Raw genomic sequence first — 26,481 nt, 5'->3', positions numbered from 1 at the left:
TTGGAGAAATGTTAAGATATGACACATCTGGCTAGGTGATGGGTATATTTGGTACAGTAATATCTGTACTTTTCTGAATACTGGAAATATATTAAAATGTTTCTAAGGCATCGGATCATCAAACATGAGGCTGTCAACATATTCATTTGAATCACAGCAACTAGGTCTAAATCATGACCTTCTGTCTGGAAAGTCATGAGATTGAAAATCAGTTTAATTCATTGCAGTCTGATCCAACAAACATTATTTTGTGTTTACTTTGTACCATCTGCCATGTTAGGCATTGAGGTTATAAATACAAGACATTTACATAACTTTTGAATAGTGTGGAGAAAAGAGGTAGACATATAAAGAATCAGTGCAAGGTAGGTAAACACTGCTGGGACCAAAGAGGAAACAACCAGCTCTTCCTGGTTAAGGAATTGAGAAAGAGTATCAGGAAAGATTTCAAAAAGGAGGAGACATTTGAGGTCTGGATCTTGAAAGCTAAATAGGATATCTTCAAGAGGATGATTCTGGCAGGCTGTTTGAGGAATAGAGAAAATTACGTGCACAAAGACATATACAGATATCAATCACGCAGTATGAAATGCTTGAACTAAAAAAGGATATGGAGAGAGTAATAAGTCAGGAGGTTGAAAATGTAGACAAAAACTCTTTGTTATACCATACTTAGAAATTTGGACTTGACCTTGTTAGGTGATGATGGAAACTTTAAAGGATATTAAAAAGGGCAGTGTAATGAGCAGATTGGTGTTTTTTTCCTTTCCTTTTAAAAAACTTAGTAACTTTGAGATATAATTGACATTCAGTAAACTGCATGTATTTGAACTGTACAGTTTGATAACTTTGGTAAATTATGTGTACCTTTGTGAAACTAACGCAGTCAAGATAATGAACAGATCCCTCACCTCCAAAAGTTTCCTTCTGCCCTTTTAAAATCTCCCTTTCGCCTCCATTTCTGTCCTTGGGCAACTGCTGATCTGCTTCACTGTAGATTAGTTTTCAAAAAGAAGGGGGTGCTTCAGTACTGAGTCTTGAAAGCTAAATAGGATTTTTCAAGAAGTTGATTAATTTTCTAGAATTTTTAATAAATGGGATTATAGTATATTATAGTGTATACATGTGTTTCTGGATTCTTTAACTCAGCATAAATGTTTTGAAATTCATTCATGTTGTTGTGTGTATGTATTAGTATGTTCTTCTATTGCTGAGTAGTATTTTATTTAATGAATATGCCACAATTTGTTTATCCATTTACCTATTGATGGCAGTTTAGATTGGCTCCAGTGTTTGACTATTACAAATGAAGTTGCTATATGCTATTCATGCATGTGTCTTTATGCAGACATGTGCTTTCATTTCTCCTTAGTAGCTATATGATGTGATATGGTAATTCTTTTTACGAAACTGCCAAACTGTTTTTCAAAGTTGTTTCGTTTGACATTCTTACCAGCAGTATATGAGAGAGTTGGATTTGTTCCACATGATTTCCAACATTTGGTATGATCAGTCTTTATTTTAGAGTCTAATAAGGTATGTAATGATACCTTATTATGGTTTTAGTTTGCATTTTCCTAATGACTAAAGATGAGCATCTTTTCTTGCATTTATTTGCCATTCATGTATATTATTTGGTGTATTTTGTGTGCGTTTTTTAAAATTGGGTTGTCTGTTCTCTTATTTTTTGACAGTTGTATATCTGGTTAAAATTCATTTATTCGATATATGATTTACAAATGTTTTCTTTCAGTCTGTGGCTTGTCTTTTTCATATCTAAAGAGTATTTCAAAGAATAGAAGTTATTAATTTTGATGATATCCAATTTAGCACTTTTCTGTTATGGGAGGTATTTTTGGTATCATATTTAAGGAATCTATGCCTAACCTAAGGTCACAAAGATTTCCTCTTATATTTTCTTTCTTTTGTTTGTTTCCTTTAAGTTTTCTTTCTTTTTTAAAAAGAAATTTTAAAAAAAGTTTTCAAAAATTTTGAAAGGTTACTTTCCATTTACAGTTATTACAAAATATTGGCTATATTCCCCACGTTGTACAATACCTTGAGCCTATCTTACACCCAGTGGTTTCTACCTGCCACTCCCCAACCCTTACATTGCCCCCTCCCCCCCGCTCTGTAACCACTAGTTTGTTCTCTGCATCTGTGAGTCTGCTTCTTTTTTGTTGTATTCACTAGTTTGTTGCATTTTTTTAGATTCCACATATAAGTGATATCATACAGTATTTGTCTTTTTCTGTATGACTTATTTCACTTATTAGCATAATGCCCTCCAAGTCCATCCATGTTGCTGCAAATGGCAAAATTTCATTTTTTTTATGGCTGAGTAGTATTCCCTTGTATATATATACCACATCTTCTTTATCCATTCATCTGCTGATGGACATTTAGGTTGCTTCTATATCTTGGCAATTGTAAATAATGCTGCTCTGAATATTGGGGTGCATGTATCTTTTGGAATTAGTGTTTTTGTTTTTTTCGGATATATACCCAGGTATGGAATTGCTGGGTCATATGGTAGTTCTATTTACAGTTTTTTGAGGAACCTCCATACTGTTTTTCATACTGGCTGTGCCAGTAGTAATGTTTACATTCCTACTGACATTGTACAGGGTTCTTTTTCTCCACATCCTTGCCAACATTTGTTGTTTGTAAACTTGATGGCCATTCTGTGTGAGGTGTGACATGGTATCTCATTGTGGTTTTGATTTGCATTTCTCTGACGATCAGTGATGTTGAGCATCTTTTCATCTGCCTGTTGGCCATCTGTTTGTCTCCTTTGGAAAAACGTCTGTTCAGATTCTCTGCCCATTTTTTAATCAGGTTTTTTTATTTTTTGATATTGAGTTGTATGAGTTTTTTATATATTTTGGATATTAACCCCTTATCTTGCATATCATTTGCAAATATCTTTTCCCATTCAGTATGTTGCCTTTTTGTTTTGTTGATGGTTTCCTTCGTTGTGCAAAAGCTTTTAAGTTTGATTGTGTCCTGTTTGTTTATTTTTACTTTTGTTTCCCTTTCCTGAGGAGATGGATCCAAAAAAATATCGCTAAGACCTATGTACTGCCTATGTTTTCTTCTGGAAGTTTAATACTACATTGTTTTGATCACTGTAACTATAAATCTTGAATCAGGTAGTGTGAGTCCTCTAACATTACCATAGAAAGCGTTTTCATACAAGTCTAATAATCAATTTGTCAGTTTCTGGGGGAAAAAAAGTTTGGGATTTTGACTGGAATTGCTTTGAATCTATAGTTCTGTTTGTGGAGAATTGATGTCTTAGCAATATTGAGTTCTCAAATACAGTTGATTTTTATATGTTGATTTTGTATCTGCAACCTGACTAAGCTCACTTATTCTAATAGCATTTTTTGTAGATTCCACAGTATTTTCTGTATAAAATATCATGTTTTCTGCCAATAACGTCAGTTTTACTTATTCCTTTCAATATAGATGCCTGTTGTTTTGTCTCTTGCCCTATTGCCCTGGTGAGAACCTCCAATACAATGCTGACTATAAGTGGCGAGAGCATATACCTTGCATTATTCTTTTTGTTTGTTTGTTTTTTAATCTTTTTTTAAACATCTTTTTTGGAGTATAATTGCTTTACACTGGTGTGTTAGTTTCTGCCGTATAACAAAGTGAATCAGCTATACGTATACATATATCTGCATATCCCCTCCCTCTTGCTTCTCCCTCCCACCCTCCCTATACCCTGCATTATTCTTTTCTTTATCATTAATATGATGCTAACTGTAGGTTTTCTTTTTTTAAATTTTTTAAATTGACATATAGGTTTTATTTATTTATTTATTTATTTATTTATTTATCTTTGGCTGTGTTGGGTCTTTGTTGCTGCGCACAGGCTTTCTCTAGTTGTGGCGAGCAGGGGCTACTCTTTGTTGAGGTGCACAGGCTTCTCATTGTGGTGGCTTCTCTTGTTGCGGAGCGTGGGCTCTAGGCGCGCGGGCTTCAGTAGTTGTGGTTCGAGGGCTCTTAGAGCTCAGGCTCAGTAGTTGTGGTGCATGGGCTTAGTTGTTCTGTGGCATGTGGGGTCTTTCCACACCAGGGCTTGAACCCTGTCCCTTGCACTGGCAGGCGGATTCTTGACCACTGCACCACCACGGAAGCCCTTCTTGACATATAGTTGATTTACAATATCATGTAACTTTCAGGGGTACAGCATAGTGATATGTATACATATATATGTATACATATAAATATGTAACCTTATAGGTTATTACATAATATTTAGAGTAGTTCCCTGTGCTATACAGTAGGTCCTTTTTGGTTATCTGTTTTATACATAGTAGTGTGTATATGTTAATCCCAGCCTCCTAATTTATCCCTCTCGCATCCTCCTTTGCCCTTTGGTAATCATAAGTTTGTTTTCTGTGTCTGTGAGTCTCTTTCTGTTTTGGAAATAAGTTCATTTGTGTCGTTTCTTTTTCTTTTAGATTCCACATATAAGGTATATCATATGAGATTTGTCTTTCTCTGTCTGGCTTACTTCACTTACTATGATAGTCTCTAGGTCCATACATGTTTTAAATGGCATTATTTCCTTTTTTATGTCTAAGTAATATTCCATTGTGTGTATATATATATATATATATATATATATATATATAAATTTATACACACACACACCACATCTTTATCCATTTATCTGTCAATGGATATTTAGGTTGTTTCCATGTCTTGCTATTGTAAATAGTGCTGCTATGTACATAGGGGTGCATGTAACTTTTTGAATTATAGTTTTATCTGGATATATGCCCAATAGTGGGATTGCTGGATCATATGGTAATTCTATTTTTAGTTTTTTAAGGAACCTCCATACTGTTCTCCATAGTGGCTGCAATTTACATTTACCAATTTACATTCCCACCAACAGTGTAGGAGGGTTTCCTTTTCTCCACACCCTCTCCAGCATTTATTATGTATAGATTTTTGATGATGGCCATTCTGACTGGTATGAGGTGATACCTCCTTGTAGTTTTGATTTGCCTTTCTCTAATAATTAACGATGTTGAGCATCTTTTCATGTTCCTCTTGGCCATCTGTATGTCTTCTTTGGAGAAATGTCTATTTAGGTCATCTGCACATGTTCTGATTAGGTTGTTTGTTTTTTTGTTATTGAGCTTTATGAGCTGTTTTCTTTGTATTTAATTTTTGATAGTTTGATTAATATGTGTCTTGGCGTGTTTCTCCTTGGATTTATCCTGTATGGGACTCTGTACTTCCTGGACTAGATTAACTATTTCCTTTCCCATATTAGGGAAGTTTTCAACTATAATCTCTTCAAATATTTTCTCGGTCCCTTTCTTTTTCTCTTCTTCTTCTGGGACCCTATGAGCTGTTTGTATATTTTGGAAATTAATCCCTTGTCAGTCGCATCATTTGTAAATGTTTTCTCCCATTCTATAGGTTGTCTTTTAGTTTTGTTTATGGTTTCCTTTGCTGTGCAAAATCTTTTAAGTTTAATTAGGTCCCATTTGGTTTTCATAGATGCTGTTTATCAGATTGATGAAATTCTTTTATTCCTAGTTTTCTGGTTGTTTTTTTTAAGGATTAGATGTTAGATTTTGTCAAATGCTTTTTTTGTTGTTGTTCTGTTAATGTGGTTGGATTACATTGATTTCCAAATGTTAACCTTGCATTCCTTTGATAAACCCTATTGGTCATCATGTATTATCCTATTTACGTATGGTTGGATTAGGTTTGCTAAACTTTTGTTGAGAATTTTTGTGTTTGCCTTCAAGAGGGATATTGACGTATACATATTTTTTTCTCATAATGTCTTTGTGTAGTTTTGGTATCAGGGTAATATTTGCCTCATAGAATAAGTTGGAAAGTGTTCCTTCCTCTTCAATATTCTGGAAGAGTTCATATAAAATTGGTGTTATATTTTCCTTAAATATTTGGTAGAACTCACCAGTGAAGTCATTTGGGCCTGCAGTTTTTAACTTCGTGAGGGTTTTAAACTACAAATTAACTTCTCTAGTAGATATGGAGCTATTTTAGTTACCTGTTTCTTTTTAAGTGAGCTTTGGTAGTTTGTGTCTTTTTTTTTTTTTTTTTTTTTTTGGCGGTACGAGGGCCTCTCACTGTTGTGGCCTCTCCCATTGCGGAGCACAGGCTCCGGACGCGCAGGCCCAGCGGCCATGGCTCACGGTCCCAGCTGCTCCGCGGCATGTGGGATCCTCCCGGACCGGGGCACGAACCCGTGTCCCCTGCATCGGCAGGCGGACTCTCAACCACTGCGCCACTAGGGAAGCCCTGTCTTTTAAGATTTGTATATTTCACACAAATTGTTGAATGTATTGGGATTAAGAAGTTCACGGTATTGCCTTATTATCCTTTTTTTTATGGTCAGTTGATTTTGTGTGTGTGTCCGTGTGTGTGATTTTTAATTGAAGTATAATTAGTTTACAGTGTTGTGTTAGTTTCTGGTGTATAGCAAAGTGATTCAGTTATATATACATAATATATATAATATATATATTCTTTTTCAATAGAGGTTATTACAAGATATTGAATATAGTTCCCTCTGCTTTACAGTAGGACCTTGTTGTTTATTTTATTTTTTTTTTGTGGTACACGGGCCTCTCACTGTTGTGGCCTCTCCCGTTGCGGAGCACAGGCTTTGGACGCGCAGGCCCAGCGGCCATGGCTCACGGGCCCAGCCGCTCCACGGCATGTGAGATCTTCCTGGACCGGGGCACGAACCTGTGTCCCCTGCATCGGCAGGCGGACTCTCAACCACTGCGCCACCAGGGAATGCTCACCGGCCCAGCGGCTCGACGGCATGTCACATCTTCCTGGACCGGGGCACGAACCTGTGTCCCCTGCATCGGCAGGCGGACTCTCAACCACTGCGCCACCAGGGAATCCCAATGATTGGTATTTTTGTGTGTGTGATCATTCTGGCTGGAGGTTTATCAGTTTTATTGGTTTCCCCAGAGAATCTGCTTTTGGTATCATTGATTTTTCTGTTTTCTGTTTTGTATTTCATTGATTTCCACTCTTTATTACTTCTTTTCCTTCTGCTTACTTGGGTTTCATTTCCCCTTCTTTTTCTAGTTTTTTAAGGTGGAGGTGAGACATTGATTAGAGACCTTTCTTATTTTCTGTTATAGGCATTTAGTCTTATAAATTTCCCTTTAAGGTACTGCTTTAGCTGCATATCACAAATTTTAATTTGTTGTATTTATTTTCATTCAGTTCCAAATACTTTTAAATTTCCCTTTTGATTTCTTTTGGCCCAAGAGTGGCTTAGAAGTGTGTTATTTCATTTCCATATATTAGGGGATTTTTTTTTAGATGTCTTTCTGTTATTGATTTAAATTTGATTCCATTGTGGTTAGAGGACATACTTTGTGTGATATGAATCCATTTTAAATTTATCGAGACTTGTTTTTTAGCCCAGACTATGATCCATCTTGGTAAGTGTTTTATGAATACTTAAAGAAAATGTATATCCTGATGTTGTTGGATAGCATATTCTATGAATGTCAGTTAGGTCCAGTTGATTAACAATGTTGTTTATGTCTTCTATATCCTTACACATATTCAGTCTACCTCTTCAATGAGTTATGCATGAATGTACGGATAGAGGAGGAATGTGAAAAATTAAAGTTATTCTTTGTGGCTTGCTAAGGGCATTTGTTAAGCATCAGTGAGCAAAGAAGGGAGGTGAGGGTTGTGGTAGAGAGACTGATGAAGGGTAAAGGTTAGGGTTGTATTAAGAAGACCAGGAAGGGAATTGAGTTAATACCAAATTAGTATTTATAATCAGTAGAGATTTAGGGAATTTAAAGTGGGTTATGCACTTCAGTGCCCATTACTCTGAGAGTGGATCACAAATGGAGACTACAAATAGGCAACAATCAATTGATAAATAATATAGGAAGCAGTTATAAGAAGTTGAGAGGTAATTTTCTAACTTTTAAAGAGGGATTTAATTTTCTCAGCATAATTACTAATAATTCCTTTACTAAGTAGTTAATCAGCAGCAGCAACATCCACATCAAAATGAAAATGTATTATTGTGAACCTATTATATGCCAAACACTGAGCTAAAAATACCTTACATGCATTTTCATACTTTATTTTCACCTCAAGGCTAGGATATAAGTACTATTAATATTATTCCTACCTTACAGATGAAGAAATTGAGGCTTGGTGGGGTTAAATAACATCTCAAGGGTTCACTCAACCAGGAAGTGAAGAAGGTGGGATTTGAGCCTGTCATATTTTATAGTGTGTCTGTTATTGATTTCCCATCCCCATCCTCCAATAAAATAAAGAATCCTTTTTGTTCTGAGTTTTACTAGAGTAGCACTTTTTCATTTGGTGGCTCTCAAAATTCTTTTACTGTGACTCACAATAAGAAAGGCACTTTACATGGCAGTTGAGTGTACATTTATTATATGTATTTATGTGTGTGTGATGTTTGTATGTGTTTATTTCATTAAAACATATTTGGTTTTAATGTGTACTTTAGACATTATTTTCTATTGGTCCTCTCTTCTTTTCTCTCTTTCTTTCTTGTCACAGTCCACTAATGGGTTACAATCCAGGTCAGAAAAACATTGATCTCGTCTAAGCCAGGAGAGTTGTAGACAAACACGGAGCATTGTAACTGTGTATATGAGAAAGGCATTTTGGGTGGGCAGGAAGAGTTTTAAGTTATCATTTTGATACCTGAATACTGACTATGTCTTATACAAAGTTGATTGCTAAAAAAAAAAAAAAAAAAAAGTATTGCCTTTTTTTAAAGGTAAACTTGAGGAATGATGTATTTGGTTTTTGTTTTTAAAGCTCTCTGATCCTTCTGATTTACCAAGGAATGCCTTTAGAATTTTTACCATTCTTGTGGAATTTTTATGTATTGAACATATTGATTATGCCTTGGAAACAGGACTTGCTGGTAAGTATATTTATTTGTGTTATACTTTGTGTTAAATTCCTTTGATCCTATTCGGTTAAACTGTATGCATAATGTTGTTTTATATATATTCAACTCTGTCTGTCAAAAGCAGTTCAGTGCAATGAAATGCTTTTTGAGCTTCTGTAACAAGGATTTGTCAGATGCTAGAAGCTATAGAAAGACACAGTTCTCATATTGCTTACATTGACCAGGGCTACATGAGTCACTACAGTGTATGGAAGAATGTAATACAATGCTGTAAGCTATGAAATGCCAAAGGAGCAGAAATGGAAGTGACAGCAATTCTGGTTGAGACAGTTGAATAAAGTAAGATTTAGAAAGGAAAGTAAGCCTTTTCAAAATAAGCCTGGAGAGGAATAGATTCATGTAAAATTTTTTCTTTTATTTTTGGTCTTCTGGGTTTACTGGTATTAATAGGATAATAATGACTTCTTCCCTAAATTCCAGTCCCATTAATTCAGTTGCCTCCTTGACCTCTCTCACCTGTTCTGTGTGCATCTCAAATTTAATATATCCCAAATGAAACTCTTTATCTTCCACCTAAACTTCTTCCTTTCCCCTTCTTTTCCATGTCTTTAAAAGGCATTACTATTTACTGTTTGCTCAAGGCCCAAACCCCGGAGTTATCATAATTCTTCTTTTCATCAAACCTGATAGCCAGTCTATCAGCAAATCCTGTCTGTATACTGCCAAACATAACTCAGATTCGTCTGCTTTTCTCCATTTCCGCTGATGCCACCCCGATTTAAAGATCATCATCTCTGTCCATTCCTAACTGGTCTCTCTGTGTACATTCTTACCTTTCCAAATAACTGACTCCATGTAACAGTTATGTTATAAATTCAAGGGTCTTAAAATTTCTTGCTTAAGACCCTTTAGTGGTTTCCTGTTACTCTTAGGGGAAAAACAACAAGAAACTCTTTATGAAAGTATAGTTTTTGATCTGGCCTCCTCTTATATATTCATCTTCATCTCATATTGCATTTCCCCTCACTACCCCAGCCCCTTTGGCCTTCATTCATTTTCCTCACTCAGGTTCTTTGCACTTGGTATCTCCCTACCCCCAATTCTTTTCCTTCAGCTCTTCTCATGTCTGGCTTTTCACCCTTCGGATATTAGCTAAGGTGCTACCTTCTTAGAGAAGCCTTTGCTGATCAACCTAGCTAAAGTGACACCCCTTTCCCAGCCTAGTTATGCATTATTTCATCATTGAATTAACTTTTCTCATAGCACTTGTTACAGTGAAATTTTCATTTGTTAATATCTGCCTCACCAGAATTCATTCATTGAACACATGCTTAAGTCCTTACCCTTGTACTCATGCAGCTTACATTCTTGTGGAAAAGACAGACAAATGACTAGTAAGTGCAATGAATAAAAATAAAATTGAGTAAGGAATAGAGAATAGTAATGGGACGTAGGATGGGGAATTCAGAGGCAGAGGGCTTTTTTAGAAAGGCTGGTCAGAAAAGGCCTCTGAGGAGACATGAACCAGAGAGCTGAATGAAGTGAAGGAGTAAATTGAATATTTGGAGAAAGTATTTTAAGTAGAGAGAACAGCATGTAAGTTCTCTTGAATAGTGAACTTCATGGGAATCTTACCTGTCTTAGGAATCTTATCCGTCTTAATTGCAATTATAGGCTAACACCTAGAAAGCACATAGCACATGCTCAAAAATGTTTGACTGTATATAACATCATTCCATAAAGTTTCTAAGGTTGAAGCAAAATTACCCATAATTCAGTAACCTTGTGGTTTATTCTTACCCTTTTTTTTTTAACCTGCAGGACGTAGATAAGCATTTATAGCCTGCTTCCCCCCTCCTCCACCCCATACAGCAGAAACTTGACATCAAGTATTTAACATTTGCCATTTACAAATAAGCTAATGTGGTAATTTGTATTGGGATAATAATATCCACCTCAAAGATGTGAAGATTAAAGAAGATAATTAAAAAGTAACATGAATTTAATTCTATATGGTATGAAGGAGTTGTTCTTTAGCTAGTATGGAAGCCTAGCTTCTTCATTTTAATAGCAGTATTCATAATTTGGAAGGGCTTAGAAAATTTCCTGGTAGGATGAGAATGTCCCTTATACTCGTAAACATTTTCCATGCAGCTATTTATTTAGTACATACTGCTATTATTTCTAATGATTTTATAAAATTCTGTCATGCATATATATTATAAAGTTAACCACCCCCTATTATTAGACATCTTGGATCTTTTCAGCAATTTAGTAGTACAGATAATGCTACAGTGCACATTGTAGAGCTTAAAGTGTTTTCCTTATTTTGAATTATTTTCTTTGGATAAAATTCTGGAAGTGAAATTACCAGATCAAAGTGTATTGCAAATTTAAAAAATTTTTATACGTATAAACTATTTTCCTAAGGGATTTTTTCCCACTAATCTATACTGCTGCTGACATGTATGATTATACCAGCTTTTCTGCACACCACTGAATATTCTTTAAAAACTTTAATAATTTAGTGGTTAAAAACGTACATCACTATTGCCTTTTCATGTCTGTCATTAATAGCAAGGATTAGTATTTTCTACATGTGTATTGACTATTTTTTTCTCTTGTAAATTTGTGTTGGAGCCTTTAATTTTCTTATCAATTGGTGATTTTGTCGTTTATGGGAAAATAAAACACCTTTATTTTCCATTTTTAAAACTTTGAAAAAAAATCCTCCTCCTGTAAAGAACTCCAGGTATTAAACTTTTGTTTTCTCGTTTTCTGTGAGTATTTTTCCTAGCCTCTTATGTCTTTGAACTTTAGCTAGAAACATAAATGTCTGGTAAGTAGGGACCTTAGAGTTTTATTACTCTCTTACAAAAGAGGAAACTGAAATCTGGAGAGATCAGCTGTCTGTTTTGGGGTCAGAATGTGAAGTGGCTTGAATACAGTGCTGAAAATCTGGAATTTATTATGTTGACAGTGAGGAGACTTTGAATTATTTTTGAGGAAATAGTAGAGAACATGGTGAGTGAAATATGTTAAATACATTATTATGGCAACAATATATAGCATAAAAGATAAGGAGATTTGAACCAGGATACTAATAAGAAAATTATTTGAACTTATCAGAGGTAATGAGGCCTGGTTATAAGAAAAATGGTAGAAATGTATTCATGGCTCATGAATCATTGGGCATAGGAGGGCAGGAAAGGGAAGGAGAAAAGGTATAGTCCAAGGTGATTCATTTATTGATTTATTTATTTTTGATTTATCTCAACAAATAATGAAGACTTGAGTAGATAGTGAAAATTTGGACATAAAAACTTTGGATCAATTTTATTAAATTATTAACAAGCTTAATTTTACTCTTCTGTCCACAAAAATTATTGCTGATTTAATGAAACATCAGTTACTTTTATGCATGTTGTATATATAAAACCACATTCTTTTTTCTGTTGCTTACATGAATTTCTTTAATATGATTCTAACATATACATGCCTTCCAACTTTAGGAATTCCTTCTTCAGATTCTAGGAATGCAAATCTCTACTTTTTGGATGTTGTGCACCAGGCCAATACTATTTTTCATCTTTTTGACAAGCAGTTTAATGATCACCTTATGCCACTAATAAGGTTAGTCAGATTGTCTGATTTTCATTGGTGTTTCAATGAATATTATAATATTCTACTTCTTGTTAAAATTTAAAAGTAATAGATGTTTGTTAAAACATCATACAGGAACAGGAGGGTGTGTAATAAGTAAAAGCCCTTTTCCTCTTTCTTGCCTTCCTGTTTTCCTTCTGTGGTATTAATTTTGGTTTACTGAATGTGTCATAAACCTAAATCTGATATGAAAGACAACTTCTAGCTTGTTCCCACTTATTATAATAAAAAGATGTACAGTAACAATTTTATGAGATCAGTAGGACAGGTTTTTGATGAGGCATTAAATAAGGTTTAGTTTATATCTTCCTATCAATTTATGTGAACTTTTAAAGCATGTGAGGATTAAATAAGGTAGTGTATATGTGAACATGCTTTTTAAAATTGTATGTGTAGTACTATAATTAAAGAGGAAGAATATTCATATAGAAGGTAAAATTCTAGACATTTTGTATAAATGTTGATATGCCAAGAAATAATTAGTCTAGAAACGATCTCAAAGATGAAGATTACGGGCTTCCCTGGTGGCGCAGTGGTTGCGCGTCCGCCTGGCGATGCAGGGGAACCGGGTTCGCGCCCCGGTCTGGGAGGATCCCACATGCCGCGGAGCGGCTGGGCCCGTGAGCCATGGCCGCTGAAAAGATGAAGATTACTTGTGATCCCTGAATCACATTTTGAAAGGAAATTTACTTTTTAAAGAGCTCTAATGTCACATAACAAAGAATTCATGTAATTATTAGGGTTGCATATTCTTTAATATTTTGTGTGTTTTTTGACATTTAGGTAATATTCAGAAGGTAACTATGGCTACCAAGTTGGTTTTGTTTTTTGTTTTTTTTTTATTTATTTATTTATTTTTTTTTTGCGGTACGCGGGCCTCTCACTGTTGTGGCCTCTCCCTTTGCGGAGCACAGGCTCCGGATGCGCAGGCTCAGTGGCCATGGCTCACGGGCCCAGCCGCTCTGCGGCATGTGGGATCTTCCCAGACCGGGGCACGAACCCTCGTCCCCTGCATCGGCAGGTGGATTCTCAACCACTGCGCCACCAGGGAAGCCCTGTTTTTTTTTAATATAGGAAAGCTAAATACAATTGAATTGGGTGTTAGTCTCCAAATCTTAATTAGTATAATTTGCTATATTCTCAAGACTTTGTGATTTTTCTTACTGATATACCAGAAATGTAATTAAAAAGGAAACCAAATAATTTCAGAATTTCAAAATCACATGTTTATATTCTAAAGGGATGTCTCCTCACAGATGAAAGTAATAAATCTAAATCCTCCTCTTCCTTCTCCTTTAACAGGTTAATTTTTCCTAGCGTGACAATTGTAATGAATTGGGCATAGTGAATACTAAATGATTTCTTTACTATTTATATGCTTCTTGGATTGGGGAGCAAATTAAAATAGTGTGTGTGTGTGTGTGTGTGTAGGTATATAGCAATACACATATATATGCCTATGAAAAACTGTTAGAATTTTAAGGCTACTAATGTGATCTTTTTCCCCCCTGTAAACATTCAATAGCTCTTCTCCTAAGTTATCTGAATGCCTTCAGAAGAAAAAAGAAATAATTGAACAGATGGAGATGAAATTAGATACTGGCATTGATAGGCAAGTTGTTAGTTTTACTATTTCTCTTGCATTTTTTTTGTTGTGTTTATTTTTTTATTTTTAAATTTTTTTAACATCTTTATTGGAGAATAATTGCTTTACAATGGTGTGTTAGTTTCTACTGTATAACAAAGTAAATCAGTTATATGTATACATATATCCCCATATCCTCTCCCTCTTGTACCTCCCTCCCACCCTCCCTATCCCACCCCTCTAGGTGGTCACAAAGCACCGAGCTGATCTCCCTGTGCTATCTCTTTCATTTTTTTTTAAATTGTAAAAACACCATTGTAACAACATGAAAATGATTTTCAGAGGAAAAAAAAGTCTATTTTAATTCCACCATCCTGCTATAACGTTTGATTTTATTTTTATGTATTGCTTTCATCTTTATTAGAATGTTGTTTTTATTGGCTTCCAGGTTTATTATTTATGGAAGTCAGTATGTTTAGACTTACTTTTAAAGCAGATTCTATTTAAAATCTTTTTTTGTAAATGCCCCCTCCTACACACACACACACACACACACACACACACACACACACACACCCCTCTCGCTCTCCCTCTCTCTCTCCAAACTCCTTAAAAATGGTATGTAACATAGAGGATTTTATTTTCTTTTTTTTTTTTTTTTTAGAATGTTCTGTGTTGAGTCACCAGGACTAAACGTTCAAGGATTTAGAGTCTCATAAAAAGACCAATATGTCTTTGGTAGAGACTGGTCACTTTATTTTTTTTATTTATTTATTTATTTTTTTTGCGGTACGCGGGCCTCTCACTGCTGTGGCCTCTCCCGTTGCGGAGCACCAGCTCCGGACGCGCAGGCCCAGCGGCCATGGTTCACGGGCCCAGCCCGTCCGTGGCATGTGGGATCCTCCCAGACCAGGGCACGAACCCACGTCCCCTGCATCGGCAGGCGGACTCTCAACCACTGCGCCACCAGGGAAGCCCAAGGATTTTATTTTCAGTTAGAACTGTCAGGCTAATATCTGAAATGCTTTAAATAAATATACTGATTTTCTAAAAGTAACTTGCATTAACTGAATGCAGATTCTACATTCAAAAAATTTTTGTAATGTTTATTGTAGTTAATTACCTGTTCATAATATGGAGCAGTGGATCTCTGTCTTTTGAGATGATGGTGGGCATTTATTTATTGATGATGATAATAGCTACTATTTGGTTTGGCCAGAAAGTTCGTTCGGGTTTTTGTAACATGAAAAACCTGAGCGATCTTTTTGGCCAACTCAATATTTATCAAGAATTTGCTATGTGCCAGGCACAGAACAAGGATCTTTACCTGTATAATTTCATTTATTAAGTAGGAAATAGTATTCCCATTTTACAGGTGAGGAAATGAAAGCTTAAAGAAATGAGGTAGTTTGCTCAAGATCATAATGCTGGATATTTGGGACTCAAATTCTAAAGCCCATGCTACTAGGTTTGGGCATATTTTTATTTACTGTAATTCTACTCCTTTCTCTTCTATTCAAGAAAACATATTTGAATATAAGTTAGTTACAGGAACTCTAGCCCTTAATATCTTTGTCTTTTGCCAATCTATTATCCTTTCCCAGCTTTATTTTATTCATTGTTGTGCTTAGATTGCTTGGTCCATCTCTTTAATTACTCCCTCGTAATTACCCTAAAATTTATTTCCTTTAACCATGATTATCTTACAGATCTTGAAATCTGGATTAATGCAGACTCTTTTAGTCCTATAACCGGATGGCTGATTGCTGTTGGAGAACACCACATAACTCAAACATTATTCGTGCCATTACAAACACATACTCTCATTTCTCAACTGGGTCTTCAGTACCACTTGTTCAGCCTCCTGCTTGTCCTTAGACTGTGAAACTCAGGTTCTTCTCACCTGTTCTTCTAAACTTTGGCCATTCCTCATAAGCCCCTCTATCTTACTGCCTTCCTAAGCATTCTCCAAATATAGTTGTTAAGGAAACCAATTAGTGACAGTCTTCTAAGATCTTTAAGATTTCCTTAAATAGAGTAATGGGCAAATGAATCTTTGCCCTGTGTTTTGAGCAGGAAGCTAATAAAACTAAGAGGTCTTTGATGTCAAGACCTAGAATTTACTTTTTTAAAATCTAAAGTATACCCATAGTAAAATAGTCTCATGGTAACATGAAATTAAATAATTTAAATTTAATTTATTATAAATAATATAAATAAAAGTAAATATAAAGTAAATTAAATGGATCAAATACATGGTGTTCTCAATTCTCTAGGACATTAAATTGTATGATTGGACAAATGAAGCATATCTTGGCTGCAGAACAAAAGAAAACAGATTTTAAGCCAGAAGATGAAAACAATGTTTTGATTCAGTATACCAATGTGAGTAAAATGATTCAGTATGCTACTAAGAATATCTGCTTTGTTTGTACTTTTGTTAACATTTCATTGATGTATCTTATTATGCTCCAAGTATACTTAGAGATTAAAGAGAAACTATATGTATTTTCTCCTTAGCTAAGCTGATACACATTTCTATGTAATAAGTATAGAAAAAATTTTTACAGGCCTGTGTTAAAGTATGTGCTTATGTAAGAAAACAAGTGGAGAAGATTAAAAATTCCATGGATGGGAAGAATGTGGATACAGTTTTGATGGAACTTGGAGTACGTTTTCATCGACTTATTTATGAGCATCTTCAACAATATTCCTATAGTTGTATGGGTGGCATGTTAGCAATTTGTGATGTTGCTGAATATAGGAAGTGTGCCAAAGACTTCAAGGTATGTATTCACAAATATCAGACTTGTAAATAGGTTCAAGAACATAAGTCAGATCATAAAAAATGTGTACTGACTTATAATCATTAGTGAAAAGTTTATAACTTTTGTTGACATTGTAGTGAGACAGAACTAACATTTCCTAACTGAAAAAGTATTGTTGCAGTCATATTTTCAATATTAACACATTTTTGCTTTGAGCTTTGTTTTAGACAAGGCCATATTTCAGTTCCATAGTCCGAATGACCTTATTAAATAATGCCCATGACTAATGCTGCATATATCAGATATCAGGAAAATATGTTCTTTCTTCATGTACATCTCTCTGAAATCAGTTTCCCTTAATGTTTAAATTATTTAAGAAACCTGCTAAATCAGTGATAACTAATTCTAGTTTATAAAAGTATAAATGATTATTACTATTTAAGAAAATTGGCATAATATGAATCTTTTCAAAAAGATTATAGTGAGTTTTATAATGTCTGAAATATTTGAGTTTTAACACTTCAGGAACTTTAAAACATTCTAACATTGAACTCTCCAACATTAGTTAAGTCCTGAATAACAGTACGTAAGTGAGAAGAATTTACAAACTGATTGTAAAACTAAACATTATTTTGTTTCAATGTTATTTTTTCATTTTCTTATCTCAATTCAGATTCCTCTGGTATTACAGCTTTTTGATACTCTGCATGCACTTTGCAATCTTCTGGTAGTAAACCCAGATAATTTAAAGCAAGTCTGCTCAGGAGAACAACTTGCTAATCTGGACAAGAACATTCTTCACTCCTTCGTACAACTTCGTGCTGACTATAGATCTGCCCGCCTTGCTCGACATTTCAGCTGAGGTTGAATTTACAAGGGCAGTGTGTTGTACTTCAGCAGGCCTTGGTTGGTAGAAAGCACAGGCGGTTTCTTATGACACAGCCAACATTTTATTGAAAAATGACTGTTTAGAAAAACAGCAGCCATACTTACCCTTGAGATTTTATTTGATATTTGGACACTACTAAGCATATTTTGCTCTTTTCCCTTAAGTTGAATTTTAATTCCGTTTTTGAACTTATAAATTTCAGACTCTGTAAAGCTATATGTCATTGTTTTCATCCTGGAAAATGTTGGTGTCAGAAGGCAAATGAGATGTTACCAGTGTTCTGGTTCATGTTCTTTAACATAGTCCACTGGGAAATTTCACCATCCTGTTTTGCACTAAAGATGGGTAAAATCCAACAAAACTACATTTATTATTTATCAATTTTCAGTGACCTTTTCAGCACTGGTAATTGTGAATCAGATTATTTTAGGTTTTCCTAGAGAACTTTTTGCTTCTTTCAGAAGGTTAATTAACAATTGGGCATAATTTTTATAGTTGGTTGATTGGATTTTTCTGAGGTACAACAGTAATACTATTCCAAGAAAAATGTTATAAACAAAACTAAAATTATGAAATGTTTTATGTAGGTATTAGCAGTGGATCAGAATACATCTGCTTTCTGGGTAAAAAAAAACTTAAATGTTTACAATTTCTTATTTGGTAAACAGATTTTTAAGCCAATGCTAGCAAGAAATTAATAAAATTACCTTATTTTATATTTCGCTTAAGATAAGGTGGAGGATCTTAACTAAAGGACCATATTTATTCATTATTTTAATATTATAAGGGAAGTAAAAAAATGAGGTATAGTCTAAATGGTGCATATGAGAAGTATTGACAGTGTTTAGCAACAATGCAGTCCTTTAAGATTTCTACCTTTATGCAAAACTGGAATAAGATGGAATGGCTAAACATGCAGGTAGTCTTCTATTTTAAGAGGAATTGGGAATTGATAGTTAACATTATATTCTAAGTCTCGAGATAAACTTTGCAAGGACTAGTTGCTTTTTAAATCTTTAGTTTCTGTCATTACCTTTTTCAGGGCATTTCTGAAGCGATTCCTACTGAATGTAGTTAATTGAATTGGCTTAATATGGTGGCATAATAAATCACTTATAAAATTTTAAACATCAAGCAGAAATTTAGAAAGATCTTTACTCTAAAAACTATAAACTTGCTCTGTGAGAACGCATTCTTAGCTATATGTAGTGTTTCAGCTTTCATTGTGTTTTTCATAGTCTTCAGGAACAGATAAACTTTAATGTTCAACTCATTCTTGACTTTTCTTTTTCCTTTAATGTAGGCTTTTTGGCCTAATTTTGGAAAACTAATTTTAAGAATATGTTTCTGAATGTTCATCAACTTTACCAAAACTTCCAGGTCCAGAGCAAGGTAGCTACTGTTTAAAGTTACTATTGACTGAATTTTCTTCATTTTCTGTTTAGCCCAGTGTTATCAGGGTAAGCAAGAGAAATGAAGTATGCCAACTTCTATCAAAGTATTTTAGGAAAGTATGGCAGCTTTAGAAGGCTGTCTAGTTTTCTATTCCTTAGCCAAAGGAAAGCCAGAACAGGTTTTGGATACTAGAGAAAGTCATATGCTTGTACTATTGCCATTTTAGAAAGCTCTGATGTGAATTCAAATTATACCTCTGTTACTTAAAGCCAACAATTTTAAAGCAGTAGTTTTACTGGCCACTTGAACTCTTTGTACACAGTGTCAATTTGTAAAAAAATTAAAAAGGGAAAAAAATATCAAATAAAACATGAGAGAACACTTTAAGACTTCGAAATCAGAAAAGTGCTTCAGATTATTTTGTTTGGATTAATTTTTTTAATGTAAAACATATATTTGTTGCTTAGATATTTTGTTAATTATTATTTCCATGTTTGAGTTCTGTGCAATATTTTCCATTATGTCCATTGACAGCAGTAACAGAAAACTCGTGACTTCTTAATTTAGAAGTGTTAACATTAATGCTCAATAAACAAATTCCCTGCAATTGCTTTTTTTAATTTCACTCCATTTTTACATGTTGAGGACATCCATACTGAATTTTATAAATTATTTTTTATTTAAATTTTTAAGATGTTTCTTATTTTTCATAGCATAGGTCTTCCTTTTTAAGCAGAAAAATACTTGACTATATAATCAAAATTAGAAACAGATTCTTTCTCTAAGAAAAAAAATTTGTTGTATAAAGCAGTATGCATTCGTTGTATTTCATTTTGAAAGTATTTTTCATATTAATGGACACTACAAAATTCTTCTCAAAACATATGGCTCAAAAGAGATGGTCAATAAGTAAAGTGTTTTTCATATGCACATGGTAAAATTTTAGGTAGCGATAATGGAACTTTGTATATCAGTAACTTTAGTCAACATTTGAGTAAGGAGAATCTATAATTTTCCATAGTTTCACATGAGCTAACATGCAATGTTTAGATAATGTCTTGAAATTGAAAATAGACTCTTTTTTTTTTTTTTTTTTGGCGGTACGCGGGCCTCTCACTGTTGTGGTCTCTCCCGTTGCGGAGCACAGGCTCCGGACGCGCAGGCTCAGCGGCCATGGCTCACAGGCCCAGCCGCCCCGCGGCATGTGGGATCTTCCCGGACCGGGGCACAAACCCGTGTCCCCTGCATCGGCAGGCGGACTCTCAACCACTGTGCCACCAGGGAAGCCCGAAAATAGTCTCTTAAACACTGCGTTTTTAGAAAATGCAGAAACACTCGATAAAAAGCTTGAGTGTATTATATTTTCATAACACAGAAAGTGAAATACAGAACAAAGGTTTAAGAAGGAAGTCTAGCTTCTATAAGTTATGATATTGAAAATGACAGCTAACCAAAGTAGCTGAATACTTCGTATGAGGAATTGTTAAATAATGGCTGGATGCATCTTTAGACAGTTGGTTATCTGACTATTTCAAGACAGTTATTAGTAGCCTCATTTTGAGTATCCCGATGGTTGCAAGTCCCTAGCACCTTTCTTGTTTTAAAAAGAGCTTCTAAGTAAGTTAATTTATGGTATATTTTAGACCATTCCTTTCCTTTCACTTTAAATATATCACTCTGAATATCAGCCTTCCCACTCACCATAAAATAATTTAATTAGCCAGTAGATCGACTCAAAGTGCACAATTTACTGCTTCCTTAAAATGCCTTTTTCTCATCTATTATGGTGAAATATTTACCTCTATCTAGATAAAGAGATTTTTGTTCTTGAAATGCCACAAAGCCCATTAAGGTGGTCATGTTTATGAAGTAGTGCTTAAGGCATGCTTGAACTGCACGTGAGAGTAAGTAAGGTTCCCTGGGTGCATAATTTGTTAGTGACTTTAAAAGCTCAGATCTGGGAGTTTAACTTTTTTTTTTGATACAAAAATATTCTATGTATTACTGTTTATTGCCCATTGACTCAGAAGTATGACATATTTTCTAGAAGCATAGTGATTTCTAGTGGAGAATTTGACATATGAAGCATTCTGAGCTTTCATCCAATTAGTTTAACTGTAGTCAGTCACTGTAGTACTTCTCTCTGCTTGAAGAAGTCTGTCCTGAAATACGTTGTATACTTTGGAGGAAAAGACCAGTCCATACTGTTACTGTAAATAATTCTACATAAAGTAAAAATAGCATTTAAAAATTTTTGATGCATAATAAAGTATAGCTATATTTATTGACTTTAGTCCCATGCACTGTGCTATGCCCTTTGCATACATTATCTCATTTGGTTTCAAAGGAGCCCTAGGAGTAGGGTACTGTTATCCCCATTTGACAGACCCCGTGCACAGAAAGTTTTAAGTAGATCTGCTCAAGGTCTAGAGCTGAGTAAAAGACTCAGATAGAAACCTGAATGATTCTCACACTTTATCTTCTATTCACTATTCTCCTTATGCAACATAAAATATTGTTTGATAGGCTCATTAGTTTTGCTTAGTCTAATTTTGTTTTCATCCAATGTTTGGTTCTCGTTGTAGTGTTTAGATTATGAAGTTGAGATACAGGGCTAATATCTAATTTACTGTTAGACTTTTTCGTAATGTGTCTGGTGTGTGGTCATACTTTTATAAAATTTGGTTTTGTTTTTTTTTGTTTTTTTGTTTTTTTTGTGGTATGCGGGCCTTCCTCTGCTGCGGCCTCCCCCGTTGCGGAGCACAGGCTCCGGCCGCGCAGGCTCAGCGGCCATGGCTCACGGGCCCAGCCGCTCCGCGGCACGTGGGATCCTCCCAGACCGGGGCGCGAACCCGGCTCCCCTGCATGGGCAGGCGGACGCGCAACCACTGCGCCACCAGGGAAGCCCTAAAATTTGGTTTTTAAAATTTTGTAAGTGGTCATGAAATTTTAATTGAATATTAAGTGTGTACGTACTAGAAATCTTTCCATCAAAAAGTTCTTTAGTGAGTTATTTTGCATAATCATAATACTGTTTGAGTAATAATTTTTGCAACAGAAAGACTTCAGGTATTTTGTACCATATTTTGTAACATGGGAGTGAATGACAACTCTACCTTGAAAGATATGAAGAAATCAGTATTTCTACCTTCAAAAACAGACTATTTGAATGTCACAGGTTTGCCAATTCTGTTGTTTATTTAGTGCATTGGTAGTTTTTAAATGGCTAATGCTGGAGTGAAAACATGGAGAAAAATGTACTCAATGTATTAGCAATAGGCAGTCATTTTTATGTAATCAAATATTGCATACTTAATCTTTTTAAAATTGCCTTAACTCTTAACTTTTATTCTTACCACTGATCAATCTTTCTGTTTCCAAATTTAGGGGAGAAACAACCCTCAAGTGTATATAGGAGAGAAACCTGACACATTAGAGAGTAAGAATTTTAATTGGTGATTTGAAGCAGCTGGGTTGATAACCCTGGGCTTAACAAGATTGATATTTTTAAACTAGGCCCTGTATACTTTAACATCGTTATCTGGGAGGTAACACTAAACTTCAGTTCTTGTGATTAATAACACTTTTGTGGGGGATAGACAAGTAATTAACCATATTTGCTCATTTTCTAAGTGGTTTAGAAGGTTGCAGTCTGTCTCACCATACAAAGCTAATTTAAATATGAATATATAGCAATCATACTCCAAACAGCAAACAAGCTCAGAGGAAAGTCATTTATTCAGAAGGCATAGATTTGCGCTAGACAGCAGTGATGCATTACAAATATATAATTATTTTCACTAATATTTGAGCAGGTGGAATGGATTAGAACATGGTCAACATTATGCTGCTGCTAACATGTATTTTCCTATATTAATATGTACTGTGCAACATGTATTAAAATTGTCAATAATTCATTTTAGCCGAGATACTAATATTTGTATTACTGTGTTGAAGAGACAGTATCCAACTGAGCCACTTTTAATTTGAAAGTCTGAAACTGGAATTAAGTTTACTTTCAAAAACCACTTAAATTACTTTATAATCACTGGAAGGTCAATAAAACATAGAATTAATCAGTGACTGGTCACTTAATAGGAAGAAGTATGGAGGGTTAAGAATAGGGATACGAATCTGGAATGAGTTAAATTAAGTTTCATTTATACTCAGATGAGTGACTTCCTTTTGTTTTCACCATTGGCAATCTTAAATGAAGGAAAATGTCTTTCTTCCAGAGTATCTTCATATTAATAAACTAAGTTTGAAGATTGGATGGAACCAGCTCCAAGGAATTAATCTCCAGTGGTGGACTTTCAGATTTTTTAGCTTAAACTTTGAGAGGTAGGAAGCCTTCTTGATGCCCCTGTAATCTTAAATAGGCAGGTGCCTTGGAATGGGGCCATCCCTTTTTACCTGCCTGTCATTTTAATCTTTATACTGTGGGTAAATTTGGTTTCTTTGAACTCTGGCATTTTGTTGTGGCAGTCTATCAAACCTGCAGCTTTTTGCTATAGAGAATATTATCCAAATAGAATCTGGACAATGCTGAACTAAAGAAAACTGTGAAACTACCTCTTAAGTATATTGTTTGCAAATGCTGTGTGTTAGAGGATTCACATAAAATTATGTGAAAATACTTTATAAGGAATAATACTAAGTGCCTCTATATTAGGATTCTTCAGTAGAATGTATTTTCAATTTTTGCCACAAGGGGGAGAAGTTATTTTTATAATAATACTTACAAACATTTTTGTTTTATAAAAATAGTACTCACATAGTGTCTCTCTACTGAACAGCACCTATGAACATGTTGCTATCCTAACTAACAGGAAGAGTGTGTGAGTATGTGTGTGTGTTTAAGATTCTCAAAGTCGTGTGAGAAGAATTTCTGGGTGAATTAATGACACAAAACTAAAACAGTTTTAAAGAACATATATGTGCACAGTGGACCCAGGAACTGGACAGACTTCGTCATTAAAATTGTTTTTTTAATCATTGAATTCCTTTATCAGCTCTTTAAGAATAATAAGAATCTATTGATTCATTTTTTTGCTTTCTGCTTTTTAAAGAAAAATTTTCGAAACAATCTCTAATTTACAGAAAGGTTGTAAATATGGTACAAATAAAATTTTTCCACTTTGAGAGTAAGTTGCTGTCGTGATGCCCCATCACCCTGCAATACTTTTGTATTTCCAAAGAGAAGAAATTCTCCTATATAGCCACAATACAACCATCAAAATCAGGAAATTAACGATACATTACTCCCATCTAATCTTAAGACCCCATTCAGGTTTCACCAGTTGTCCCAATAACGTTTTATAAGGATCCACTTCAAAAACATGTGTTGTCTTAGGTCGTAGTGTCTCTAGTTTCTTTCACTCTGGAATGGTTCCTCAGTCTTTCCTTGACTTTTACTACCCTTGGCACTGTTGTAGATTATAAGCCAGTTATTATGTAAAGTATCCCTAAATTTGGTTTATCTGTTTCCTTGTGGATAGATTCCAGTTGTGCTTTTTTGGCAGGGGTATTACAAAAGCAATTCTGTGTTCTCATTGCATCCTATGAGGTAGTGCACAATTTCAGTGCACTGTTTCTGATGATACTTAATTTTGATCACTTGCTTAAGGTACTACCTATCAGGCTTCTTCACTGTAAAGTTACTTCCTCCCTTTGTAAGTATTTTGTGAGGAGGTAGTTTGAAGCTATGTATATATCCTGCTCCTAATCAAAATTTCAGGTTATTAATATCAGTATGAGTTCATGGTTTTCTAGTCCATGGATTATATTCTGTTATTTATTTTGAATCTCAAATCATCCCACATTTGGTCAATGGGAGCCCTTTCAAGTTGGCTCCTGTGTCCTTTGACACGTTGCCATCATTTTTTAAGTACTTTCTTACATTTGGGCACACAGGTTTCTCCAAACTTACCTTGTACTTGCCTGCCCCGTCTTTGGAATCAGCTGTTTCTCTGCCTTTTAGTGGAAATTGGTATTTAGAAACTACAGTTTGTGCACTAGATGTGCTTATAATTGAGATATCGGTGCCACACTCCTTCTCAGTGGACGGTGCTCTAGGGCTTTATGTGTGTATATACGTGTATATGTTTTAAATTTACATATACATACACTTTACTGTGTGACACCCTTTTCACCTCATTTGAGCTCCAGTACCCCATATTGTATTTCTCTCTTCCCTCATGCAGGAGGGGGACTTCCTCACTCCACTCAGCTTCTGAAGCTTTGGCTTTAGGACAGGTTGGGGGAATGAAAACAGTCATTACAGAAAACATGTAAAGATTTAAAAATTCTAAATAAAAATTACTCGGGCTTCCCTGGTGGCGCAGTGGTTGCGCGTCCGCCTGCCGATGTAGGGGAACCGGGTTCGCGCCCCGGTATGGGAGGATCCCACATGTCGCGGAGTGGCTGGGCCCGTGAGCCATGGCCGCTGAGCCTGCGCGTCCGGAGCCTGTGCTCCGCAACGGGAGAGGCCACAACAGAGGAAGGCCCGCATACCACAAAAAAAAAAAAAAAAAAAAAAAAAATTACTCATAATTTCATCATTCAGAAACAACTATTTTTTTTGGTGTATTTTCTTTTATTGTAGTGATCAAATTAATAAAGCTGAATTGAGAAGGGTAAAGTGTTTATGCCAAAAACACGAGGCTTATATTTTAAGGAATTAAATTTGAAATCATATGTTTTTCTATAATACGTGTCCTTGCTACTATGAGTAGTTGTTAATTAATGATAAAGTACATCAGAGAAACTGATTCTGAGAAAGGAAATATGACCATTAAGGACTAAATACCAGTAGGTTATTGGTATTTTATTACTAATAAAATTCAAAGGAAAAATTGATCATAAAATTGTTTTATAGGCCAGCAAATAAAAATATATTTAAGTAAGATCAACTTTATATGAGAAAGGAGTCTGTATCTAGACTGGATTTAATACATCTTAAACTTCATTTGAAATAAGAGTCTATATATGGGCAAAGTACTTAATCCTCAGTTTCCTTGTTAGTGCTCTATGATCACTGCTAAGGCCAAAATTCTGTAATTCCAAATTCAGGCATTCTGTTGAGAGTGTATAGTGATGTCAGAAATAGAATAGCTTAAGAAGTCATGTCTGAGCCCAACTGAGAGTATCTGAGAGCTAGATCCTCCTCCAGTGCTGCCAGCTTGCAGTGACCGTATACCACTTTGATTAAGAGCTAAGGCTCTTGAATCAGACAAATGGC

At 35.0% G+C, this 26,481-nt stretch overlaps 1 protein-coding gene across 2 annotated transcripts in view; it reads left to right on the top strand.

The window, feature by feature from the left end:
- The window catches only part of EXOC5 (exocyst complex component 5), a 54,662-nt gene extending 34,814 nt beyond the window's left edge, over positions 1 to 19,848 (top strand). The window contains exons 13-18 of one of the 2 annotated variants that reach the window (XM_007119408.2): positions 8,845 to 8,953; positions 12,454 to 12,574; positions 14,130 to 14,216; positions 16,466 to 16,574; positions 16,760 to 16,975; positions 17,631 to 19,848. In XM_007119408.2, coding sequence (XP_007119470.1) covers positions 8,845 to 8,953; positions 12,454 to 12,574; positions 14,130 to 14,216; positions 16,466 to 16,574; positions 16,760 to 16,975; positions 17,631 to 17,819 — 831 coding nt within the window. In that variant the 3' untranslated portion in view covers positions 17,820 to 19,848. The remainder of the gene's footprint in view (positions 1 to 8,844; positions 8,954 to 12,453; positions 12,575 to 14,129; positions 14,217 to 16,465; positions 16,575 to 16,759; positions 16,976 to 17,630) is intronic. The other variant, XM_055088450.1, reaches the window with a different exon arrangement.
- Positions 19,849 to 26,481: the final 6,633 nt, after the last annotated feature.

This window comes from Physeter macrocephalus, chromosome 11 (genome assembly GCF_002837175.3).
Source record: "Physeter macrocephalus isolate SW-GA chromosome 11, ASM283717v5, whole genome shotgun sequence".
Lineage (NCBI taxonomy): Eukaryota > Metazoa > Chordata > Mammalia > Artiodactyla > Physeteridae > Physeter > Physeter macrocephalus.
The sequence above is the reverse complement of the archived record's forward strand: the minus strand, read 5'-3'. Positions and strand labels throughout refer to the sequence as shown.